Source organism: Vigna radiata, unplaced genomic scaffold (assembly GCF_000741045.1).
Source record: "Vigna radiata var. radiata cultivar VC1973A unplaced genomic scaffold, Vradiata_ver6 scaffold_170, whole genome shotgun sequence".
NCBI lineage: Eukaryota > Viridiplantae > Streptophyta > Magnoliopsida > Fabales > Fabaceae > Vigna > Vigna radiata.
Window position 1 is genome coordinate 946,650 of NW_014542552.1, and position 12,600 is coordinate 959,249.

Genomic DNA, 12,600 nt, shown 5'->3' on the forward strand with positions numbered 1-12,600 from the left:
GGAGATATATTAGAAAGATTTAATACAATAAAACCTTAGTTTAATTTACATAAAGAATTAATATTAACAACTCTGAATTTAATTTATATAAAAAAGTTAATATTATTTTTAACTTAAAATCTTAAGATAATATTATAATATTATGTAATTTTTTTTAATAATAATAAAATATAAGTTTAACTTAGTAATTCAAATTATTTATGTACAATATGATATCAGGGCAGAGCGTTACGATATATCTTACCAAAGATATAAAATAATCATGAGATAATTATGAATATCTATTTAAAAGATATTTAGCCACTAATCAGATTTTCAAGTAAGTTTGTTTATATTATATTTTGTTTATATTTTATCCTGTTGGGCTTATATCAGTTTAAGGTCCATGAGGCAAATTATAAATAGAGAGTCAGGGCCATAGGCCAGGTATCTTCCTATCATCTTCGAATCACTTTCAAATTACTCTCCAATCACACTCAGAAATACTCTACAGTGATACCAAATCACTTTCTAAAGAACCGAGGCTCTTCAATACACGCTTGACTTGGGCGTCGGAGTGCCTTTTGCAGGTACCTTCCCCACTCCACTGGGAAAGCGACTGAGCAGTCAAAGCTTGAAGATCATCGAACGGTCAAGGGCGAAAGGGACGAGCGGTCAAGATCCAAGGAAAGCAAGCGATCTAGTCAATCCAAGCGTCAGCCAGTGGGGAAACTACAATATCAAGGTTAGTGTCTCGGTCCCCAAAAATATCCACCGAAACATTTTGGCACCCACCGTGGGGCCGAGATTTGAAGAATCCCAATGGTGACCACGAGGACCATGGACAACCCTAGCCAGATGGAGATGATCCGGGAGTTACAAGCACAGCTGGAAGAACAGGCCCGTACCATACATCAACAACAGGAGCTTCAGTAAGCCCAGGCTAAACGAATGGAGGAACAAGCCCAGATTATACGGCAACAACAAGAGACACAACAGAAGCAAAACAAAGAAATTGCCCGACTAAAGGCACAACGTGCGACTCCTGAAATGTCCGAGACTCAAGGAAGCTAGAATAACGGACACGGCGTACATACACCTCCGAGAACCGATCGGTCACCCGAGTTATTACCATTCACAGAAGCTGTTACGCAAGCCCCGATGCCCGATCAGCCTCCACCACCGATAGAAAGGTTTGACGGCAATTCAGACCCAGAATATCACCTTAGAAATTCCATCGACTCCATGGCCTTCTATTCCAAAAGCGACCTGGTCAAGTGCAGGGCCTTCTCTTTATCCTTGAAAGGAGAAGCGCTAGAGTGGTACTACACCCTACCCCCTAATACGGTGGACAGCTTCCGCACCGTCATGACTCTATTTAAAAAACAATATGCCTCCAATCGGAAACAGGAAATAACACCGGCGGACTTGGTAAATACTAAACAGGAGAAAGGAGAAACTTTGAAGGCCTTTATGAAAAGGTATACTGAAACCGCACGACAGGTAAACGAGGTCAATCACTCTTTTATTATTAACAATTTGTCTTCATGTCTGAGACCAGGATACTTTGCCGAAAAGTTGTATGCACGACCACCAAAAATTATGGAAGAACTCCAAGAAAGAGTGGCTGAATTCATCCGCATGGAAGAAATGCGAATCTCACAAAGAAAGCGGCAACAAGAAGCTGATGTGGGAGGAGGTAGAAAGGACGGCAAACGACTGTTCGGTAATAGTGATAAAAGTGGGGAGCTTCCCCGGACATTTAAATTTAACCATTTTACAGCCCTCAATGCACCTAGGGAAAAAGTTCTCAAAGAAGCCCTAAACGCTGAACTTCTCACATTCTGAAGGAAAACATCTCCGAAAAACGTAGACGAAAGGAAGAGCTGCTACTTCCATCAGAACCATGAACATACTACAAAAGAATGCGTGACATTGAAGAATGAAATATAAAGTCTCATCCAAGCAGGGCATCTACGAAAGTATATAAAAGAAGAAAGAAAAAGCCTCCCCAGGGAGGGATATTTGCAAAGAAGTCCCGAATGGACATACCGGAAGGACAAACGAAGGCGGAGCTATAGTCGTAGTCTCAGTCGTCATCGTGAACGATTGGTTCAAGGAGTTATCAATTGAGGAGAGAAATAATAAATTTTATGTTTAAATTTTATTTTTGTTTATTTAGACTTTTATTGTTTTCTTGTGCTTTCGTTATGAAATAAATAAAGCAATTCATGCTCGCTCATTAGCGGTAAAAAGTCAACCAGGAGGTTCTTAGGGAACTCTAATGAAAAAGACCGAGAGGTGAATCCCTCTCGGCCGAAGAGGTAAATCCCTCTCGTTCAAAGAAAAAACCGAGAGGTAAATCCCTCTCGTCAACCAGAAAGCTGACAATGACCGAGTCACATGTGCTCAATCATCCGGACGCCCAAAGTTAATCGCATTGACGGATAAATCAGCATCCTGACACCTCCAATTATACAAGTAAGCTTAAATAAGCACTCATGTCTTAGATTTCAGAACAGGAAAACAGGATATTGTCAAGTCATCATCAACATGGGCAAAAGTTCTAAAAAGAACCCCATCAAAATTCAATATCTGCAAAAGTTCAACCAAATTAGAATCAAATTCATTTAATTGGCAAAAACATCTTTGTGCTCTCTTGAAGCGTAATGTTTAAAAGGCAACACTTAGTCCTTATCGATAACATCAAAGACAGCATGGATTATAAATCAAAAGCAGTCTTCCAGGAAGAATCTGAACTATCTGAAGTTAAAGACCGAGAGGTAAATCCCTCTCGTTGAAGAAAAAACCAAGAGGTAAATCCCTCTCGTCAACTAGAAAGTTGAAAACAAAGACCGAGCGGTAAATCCCTCGCGGCCGAGAGGTAAATCCCTTTCGTTGAAGAAAAAACCGAGAGGTAAATCCCTCTCGTCAACTAGAAAGTTGAAAACAAAGACCGAGCGGTAAATCCCTCTCGGCCGAGAGGTAAATCCCTCTCNGAGAAAACCGAGAGGTAAATCCCTCTCGTCAACTAGAAAGTTGAAAACAAAGACCGAGCGGTAAATCCCTCTCGGCCGAGAGGTAAATCCCTCTCATTTAAGAAAAAATCGAGAGGTAAATCCCTCTCGTCAAAAGTTAATGAAGAAAACCGAGCGGTAAATCCCCCTCGCCCGAGAGGTAAATCCCTCTCGTTGATGAATAAGATCGAGAGGTAAATTCCTCTCGATTCATGTTAAAGGCCGAAGAGGTAAATCCCTCTCGGTTCATGTTGAAGGCTGAGAGGTAAATCCCTCTCGGTTCATGTTGAAGGCCGAAGAAGTAAATCCCTCTCGGAAGCACATGCAAAGCAAGCTCCTCAATACAACGAGAACAACCTCCCCCGAACTCATAAGTCCTACAGTTAACCATGGCTAAAACCTAACGCTCAACTCGGACTTGGGGGGCATAATGTACAATATGATATCAGGGCCGAGCGGTTACGATATATCTTACTAAAGATATAAAATAATCATGGGATAATTAAGAATATCTATTTAAAAGATATTTAGCAACTAACCAGATTTTCAGGTAAGTCTGTTTATATTATATTCTGTTTATATTTTATCCTGTTGGGCTTATATCAGTTCAAGGTCCATGAGGCAAATTATAAATAGAGAGTCAGGGCCACATGCCAGGTATCTTCCTATCATCTTCGAATCACTTTCAAATTACTCTCCAATCACACTCAGAAATACTCTACTCCCTCACTCCACTGGGAAAGCGACTGAGCAGTCAAAGCTTGAAGATCACCGAATGGTCAAGGGCAAAAGGGACGAGCGGTCAAGATCCAAGGAAAGCAAGCAATCCAGTCAATCCAAGCGTCAGCCAGCGGGAAAACTACAACATCAAGGTTAGTGTCTCGGTCCCAAAAATATCCACCGAAATAATTTATAATTTAAAATTTGAAGACAATAAATTTATAATTATTTTCATAATGTTTAAATTTTTTATTTTTATTTCATACCAAACTTAGACCTGTTAATTATTGGATTAAAAAGAAAAAGAACATACCGAAATAATTGATATGAAAACCTACTTGCATGATTCGATCCAACCCTAATATTACATTGAACGTAAAATGTTATTAATAATGTTGTGGACAAGCATGTTGAGCCAAAACATTGCTTGTATTCCATTATTAATTTGTTACCTGAAAATCACGTCAATAAAGGTGCTTTATAGCCAAAGACAAGGCAACAACGTTATGGAAAGGGGATATATATATATATATATATATATAGATAGATAGATAGATAGATAGATAGATAGATAGATAGATAGATAGATAGATAGATAGATAGATAGATAGATAGATAGATAGATAGATAGATATAGATATATATTATATTATATCTGGTCCTACGTGGCTGCATCATAATAATTGAAAGATAAAAAGTATAGTATCCCCACATGCAATGCAGATCATAAATGGAAAATTAGTTTTCGGATTTCATACGATTTACCACATAACAACAACTTTATGGATAGGGAAATATAACTAAGACATGCTACATTAACAATAATTAAAATTTATAAATATCTTCTATTTGCCACATGATAAAAAAAGAAATGAACTTCTATATAAAAAGAAAAGTATTTTTTTATTCTGAAACTTGATAAATAATGTTACTAAAAATAAAAACTAATGATAATTTTAAGAAAGTATCAGTACTTAAAAAAGTTTTTAAAATTATTTATTTTATTTAACTCGGAGGAAGTAATTTGAAAGGGATATTTGTTTTGTGAAGGGTTTTAAAGTTGTTTTGGCACATGCTACGCCATAAATTATTAAGATCTTCACTTCACAACTCACATAACAGAATACTACGTGTGAATAATCCTATGCTCTATATATCGTTTCTTCTTCATTATAAATATTTTTTACTTAAAAACCATTAGTGATGCTGACATTCATATATTGGAGGGAGTTTGAATATTTATAGTGTGCGTTTTGATTGGATGTATGAACTTGATTGATTTAATATATATATATATATATATATAAATGGTGAGTCATTGTTTTTCAATTAATAGTTAATCAACGTACTTAGAAGGAAAATTTATTCTTTTATCTTGAAAGAAGACTGCCTAAAAAAAGGTACATGATTAAAGCTATTATTAATTTTTGTACATTACCACTATTTTGTTATTGATAATTGTCAATTTCATTACTTTCACTATTATTGTCATTCTTTTCAGTAATCACCACAACCATATTATTCTTGTGATAAAATAATCACACTCTTATAATTTTATGTACTCCAATGGATAAAAGTTACCAAGATCACCACTCTCTTTAAAAAATTGTTATACATAGGTAACAAAATGTTAAGACATATAATTAAGTCTCTTTTGAAGTATCTAAACACATTTCAATTCAAACTTATGTATGCATGCCATTAAAAAGATTGAGTCCTCTTTACCATTCTTTTATTTTCTTTTTATATTCATTAATATAAATATTTACCTAGATTTTGGATTTTATATAACATGTTGAACTTTGAGGAGTTAGGCAAAAATAATGCCAATAAATATTTAGGGATAATGTTTACATTTGGTTGGAAATTTAAATATAAATTTAATTTTCGTATTAAATAAAAAAAAAAAGATTGACAAAAAAAAAATCCATAAAGTATATCTTAAGATTTTGGATTAGAGATATTATAAATGTTTGTCTATGGATTTGATTCATTGATGATGTTTTTATCTTCGAAAGACCTATAAGTGGTACTAAAGACAATGATTCGTCTCGGTGACCGACTCAAACAAATTTCTATATAAAAAATCTTACTATGATATGGTATTAACTTAATATAGAACTCATTATTTTAAAATTTTTGATTAAAAATAGTGTTAATAATGTAAGAATTAAACTCATATCTTATATCACTACTAATCATTTTTCGAAAAATCAATCATATTTAACCATACATGAATACAATTATTATGATTGACATCATGAAAATCAACATCAAAATTATACCCTAAGAAACACTCTTTTGTTCCAAAGCAAATTATTTTTTGCAAAAAAATAAAATAAAATAATTAAACACTTAATAATTAAAGTATTCACTAGTTATAACTTACGATAATTGAATATCAAGAAGCACCTCAAACTCCGATAATGATATCTCAGTGAAGAACATCAAATTTAGTCACTACAACTAATATTAGTAGGGAGATGATAAAAGATAAAGAGATAGGTGAATTATTTCGGTGGTGAGATTTTCATGTTTTTATGTAAAATGGTTCATTAGGAGAGTTTTTCAAAGTTTCAAAAGGTTGGTGATAGAGATGAGAGATTGAAGATTATAGAATGAATAAAGCAAATGGGCACAGAACACCCCACTCATGAAATCGAGTGAATTGAATTGATACAAATGAGAAGACGACATGCAGTATGCATATGCAATGCATGTGTTCATGTAAAGCTTCACTTCATGTGGTTCAGAATTAGCAACCATAACTAATTTCATCTTCCCATTCTGGATTTAATATTTGTTCTTTTCTTCTTAATTTTATGCAATGCACACCAGTTACCAAGGTTCCAATAATTTGTTAGTTCAGACTTAGCATTTCTCACCGTAGTCATCATATTATGAATTTATATTAGGTGTATATTGGAAAGATGCAATTTCTTGTCAAATCATTTCATGTATTTAATTGAGTTGCATATTAAAATGAATTTTTAATATATTTTAAAATATTAAAATTAATGTTTAGTAATATATTTTGAAAGTACTATAGAGATATAATACAAAAGAGAAAAAATATTTTTTCCCACGAGTTAAAATCTATTTTTAATGATATTTTGATTATTAGAAAAATTAATTTTTGTAAGAAAATAAAATATGTGTCAAATTGTAAAAATAATGTTACCTTAAAAAAAAATACCACAGAATCAATATCTATTAAATATCTATATTCTTTTACTCCCCTCCTTCCTCCTGAAAAAAGGGTTATTATACTTCTGAAATACAAATTAAATGTTAGTTTAATTTCTGAAAAAGTGTTTCACTGAAGTTATAGTAATATCTGTTAATAATATTTTATAAGGTATCAATATATTTAGAATTTTTCAATCTTTTATAGATTTCAATAGAGTCAAAACTTTAATCACTAATGTAGAAAAAAGTTTTTAACATCTATTATTTTATGCGTTTGATTCTTCCTCGACCTCATATTAGGTAATGTCAATTGAATGTTGTTAAGACTTCAACAAGTGTAGTGAATCGTATCAAGTAATAACAGTTTGGTAAGATCAAATATCGTTTCCCAAGAGACTCACGACATTAAATAGTTGTGTAATTGCTTAACTAATTAGGACTTTAAGAACAAATTTCTTAGGTTTGGAATGCATAATGCAGAAAAAGTAAATATGAATGCAATTATGATCAATTGAAGAAAAACGCAAAGGTGAATGGTTGATTTTAATATGAGATGAATATGTTGTTGGGGTTTAGATTTCACCTAATCACTCTCATGTATATAAGAATTTGTCTTCTTCATTAAATGTCAATATCACTTTCTAAATTACTTAAAACTCGATGTCTCGGCGAAGAACGCCTATCCTTAATAACTAGACCACAATGTTTGCATCCCTAATAATTAATTCTACATTATGATTAGAAGCTTAAGATAACCAATCATTCTATCCCTATGTCTAGGAAATAGTTCCCTTGGGAGAGATTCCCCAGTTCTAGGTTTCTCCGTATTTGTCAATATCAAAGAAAACCAATAATCATGTCATGAATGAGTTAAACACAACAAGCATAGAGCATGAGAGAAAAACCCTAACAATTAATGAAAGAAGCATATATAAATCAGAACCAATTCAAATACATGAGAGTTCACAAGGTTACATCATCCCCAAACACAAATAGTGTTTAGTTCCCCATTATCATGGAGAAACTAGATGTACAATGGAATAAGAATGAAAGATAAACCCTAGAAACCGAAGAGGAGTACTCCTGCATCCACTCCTACCTCCAGAGAGTCAAAAAATGTGAATTTGATTCTATTCTGTCAAAAGATACTAACCCTAAAGTGCTTGGGTCCTTAAATAGATAAAATACAAAGTCCAAGCCCACATCACCGGCACTCCGCGCTCAAAGTAGGGTGCCCAGGCGTGAATGCGAGAGTAGTTGCGCTCAACACCCGTCAGAGGGCGCCCAGGCATGGAACGACAAAGAAAGCTAGCGCTCAGCACCCTGATAACAGTTGAAAATGTTGTTATCTGTGATGTAATTCTAACATTAAATGCACCCTTTTCTGCTTAGAATCTTGCTTGGAATCATGTTTTTCTGTTAAGTTGTGTGAATAAGAGAGTTGAGGTTGAATTTGATGATATTATGACTAATTTCCCCTGTTTTGATAGGCAAAGTGAGAATACTGAAAGCAAAGATGAAGTGCTAAGGAGATAGAGCTCAAAAAGACCTGAAAGAGCACCAAAGCGAGGAACCGCATGAGGCTTGGGCGCCCTGTGTGACACCCGGGCACTAACGAGGGCGGGGAGTGATCGCCGGTGCAAGAAGCATGATGTAGGGGGCACGGACAAGGAGCGGCTCCTGGCAGGCTTCGAGTGGAAGGGGCACATGGACGAATCGAACATACACCAGAATGAGAGGGATTTGGAGACTGTATAGGTATGAGACTATACAGTTGAAGAATAGCTTAAAGGAATTGATTTGGCTACCTATATCACCAAAAATGCATTTACTTTTTGGTAGCCTAACCCATAAGAACTCCATGGTTAAGCGTGCTTAGCCTGGAGAAATTCTGGGATGGGTGACCTTTCGGGCGCCCAGGCGCCTTACTAGGGCGCTTGAGCACCGGGTCTCGAAGCCTGAGTGCCCATTTTTGAGGCTCAAGTCCTACATGAGGTCCTTTTACCTCCCGGGCGCCCTAAGTGGGGCGCCTGAGTGTCGAGCTTCGTGGATCAAGCCCATTTTTTTTCTCTGTTTCTACTCTATTGGACCGTGCTCTGTTTCTGCTCTTCTCCGACTCTATTTAAAGGATTCAGGCACTCTAGGTTTTGTATCTTAGGCAGGAACAACGCAACTGGCCACTCTCTTACCCTCTAGAGGCGGATTTGGATGCGGAAGCTCCTTTTCCAAATTCTTAGGGTTTCTCTATCTCGTGCTCTTCCATTGTTCATATAGTTTCTCCATGTCTATGGGGAACTAAACTGTATTTGTTGTTAGGGGATGATGTAACCTTGTGAACTCTCATGTATTTGAATTGATTCTTAATAATATATGCTTGTTCATTAATTGTTAGAGTAATTCATTTGTTTGTACGCTTGTTGTGTTTAACTCATTCATTAGCATGATTTATGAATTGCATGAGTGTCGGGATGTTCCTTACAATTCAGGTTCTTGTTGAATTACTTCCAAGAGTAATATTTCTCAAGGATGAGGGTATGAGTATTGGTCGTCTTTAAGCTTTTGATCTTCGCATCTTATTACTAGGAATGCTAGGAGTTACATGAACTGGTAATTTGGGATAGGCTTATTCGTCGAGGGATCGAGTTTAGGTAATTTAGTGAGTGATGTTAATATTTGTTGGAAACAGGATGACTTAGTTTCAACAACAAGAGGGGGGAGGGGGGTGAATTGATCTGGTTTAAAAATCAGTCTTTATAAAATATTTTTTGCAAAGTATAAAACTTTACAAAGTTTCTTGAATCACAAGGAATAAGAAGTTTAACTACAGCGGAAAAATAAAGTTGACTATGCGAAATGTAAAGTCGACTTAAAGTAAAGAGTGTAGGGAAAGAGAAAGCAAACACATAGTTTTTATATTGGTTCGACCTCAATGCCTACATCCAGTGTCCTTCCACAACCAGGAAGCCAATGCACTATATTAGTCAAGGTTTTTGCACAAGATTTCTATAGAGACCTCCACGTCAAAATATAGACAATCTCTATAACCCTCTAACTAAAAGTATAGGCAGTAACAAAAAGATCTGCAGCAAGATATCCCTTCTTCTGCAATCTTTACCCCACTTTGAACAATCCTCAAAGTGTATAGAACTCCACGTTCTCTTCCTGTAATCCCAACAGGGCAGTCCAATCTTCAATAGATTGATAAGTCTTGATCAATTGATGAACACCAACAGTGCATAATTTGATCAAACAGTAAGCACAAAATCTTCGTCCTAAAGAAACTCTTCAAAGAAAGATCTCTTCCGTCTTCTTGATGAGTTCTTGGAGCGTTTATCACAAGGATCACAATCTAAAACAACAAATGAAAATGTCAGCACAACCAAAGTCTCATTCTTCTTGTAAATTACAGAATCACGTCTATTGGAAAAAAGGTTGGCTTCGTTTCAACACCAAGAGGGGGGTGAATTGGTGAGGTTTAAAAATTAGTCTTTTCAAAATCTTTTTCGCAAAGTATTAAGCTTTACAAAGTTTCTTGAATCACAAGGAATAAGAAGTTTAAGTGCAATGGAAATGTAAAGTTGATTGTGCGAAAATTAAAGTCGAGTTAATGTAAAAAGTGTAGGGAAAGAGAAAGAAAACACAAAGTTTATATACTAGTTCAACCTCAATGCCTACATACAGTGTCCTTCCACAACCAAGAAGCAAATGCACTATAATGGTCAAGGTTTTTACAACAAGGCTTTTATAGAGACCTCCACGTCAAAAATATAAAACACCTCTCTAACCCTCTAACCAAAATATAGGCAGCAACACAAAGGTCTGCAACAAGATATATCCCTCTTCTGCAATCTTCAACCCACTTTGAACAATCCTCACAATGTCCAGAACACCACGAGTTCACCTCCTATAATCCCAACAGGACAACAACAATCTTCCAAAGATTGATAGAACTTGATCAATAGATGAACACCAAATGTGCAGAACTTGATCAACCAGTAAGCACAAAACTCTTCCTCCTAAAGAAACTCTTCAAAGAAAGATCTCCTCCGTCTTCTTGATGAGTTCTTGGAGCAATCAATCACAGGATCACAATCTGAAACAACAAATGAAAATGTTAGTTCAACCAAAGTCTATAAAACAAATGCTCCTGTAGTCGACTTTTCCACTAATAAAGTCGACTGTCATCAGACAATTATAACAGATATATCAATTAGCAACATTCATAACAACCAAATTGATTACACATTTAATTCAGTTGACTTGCATTTAATTCTTTAGCAAAGATTTGAAATATAGCCGTTATAACACAAAAACATTAACAAAATTTCAAAACAAATAACTAACTAAGTCGAATTCACTGCGCATGCAATTGACTTAGACACTTCAAAACAATTTTGAAAATCTTTTCATCTCAAAATAACTCACAACATTGTTTTACAAAATTTGTGCAAAGTCACGAGTTTTAATTGACTTACTCCATAATGAAGTCGACTTAAAACTTGCAGATTTGCCATACAATATAAGTTCAATAAAGTAAATGTGGTTTTCTTTTTAGAATCATATGTTATGCAATCACAAGAGATGTATCAGGTATAAAATCAATGAATATGCATACACATATATGAATGGAACATGTTGTTGAGATTGTTGACAACACAGACTCCATATCAAACTAGTTTTTGATGATGACAACACAATGCTTAATAACAGTACACATGTTACAGCATTACATGTTCGTGCTCTATTGATTGTCATATCTGCTGACTGCTGAACATGTTTTGTTGAATTACAATGTATGTTCCTATGATTGATTGATGTGTTATATTTATGGAACATGCTTGTATTGAAATGTGGGATAAAATGATTTTTGATTAACTGCACATTTCTGAAAGAAAAGATCACAAACACCTTTATGAACTTATACTTGTTGTGACAAAGTTCTAGTTTAGTCGAATACACTCATAATGGATTCGACTATGCTAAAATCATTGTGCAGACTTTGTGAACCTGTGCTGTGTGAGATTTTGAGTTGAAAAGAATTTCAAAGAGATTTTTCATGTGTCAGTCGACAGTGTGGAACACACATTCGACTATATTACTGTTATGTTTGGAATTCTGTTAAGCCTACACACTCCAACGACTATATTTTTCAAATGTTAGTTAAGAGTGATTGACCAGGTCAACTATCATAAATGTTTGTTGATTTTGTTGACTGAGGAGCCTTTGATAGCTCCGTCCAAGGTGCTATGTTCAGATCCGTGAGTTTTAGATGATGAAAATGGTGGCAGCGGAAGAAAGTCTGGTTTACGAAGATGTGAAGTGCAGCGACAGTATATTGATGATGGAAGATGGGCTGGATGAGGTGCTTTGATGGAATGAAACTAGCTCAGAAGGCCTTCACCTTTGGAAGGAAGCTAGAGGAGAATTTGGGAGAAGCACAAGTGTGTGACCTTCGGTGGGAGAAGACGCTGGAAAAGGCATCAGCAAATCTATTCTCTCATATATTCAAAGGTGTCTCTACAAAGAGTAAGGAGGGAAATTTATAATGTTATCTCCCTCGTGGTAGATGAATCTAAACGATGCCTATTGCTACCATCATGCACAACTTATCATACACGTGCTGGAAGTTGTTGAATCTAGAAGCTAAACGGAAATGCAAGCTAACAATGAAGAAAAGCTACCACGGTGTATTTAG

General features: G+C 35.3%; 1 protein-coding gene across 1 annotated transcript; it reads left to right on the forward strand.

Moving 5' to 3' along the window:
• The first annotated feature begins 1,140 nt into the window (after positions 1-1,140).
• On the forward strand, positions 1,141-1,827 carry LOC106780299. Its single transcript, XM_014668576.1, has one exon. It carries the CDS (start codon positions 1,141-1,143, stop codon positions 1,825-1,827), a length of 687 nt encoding a protein of 228 aa, XP_014524062.1.
• Positions 1,828-12,600: the final 10,773 nt, after the last annotated feature.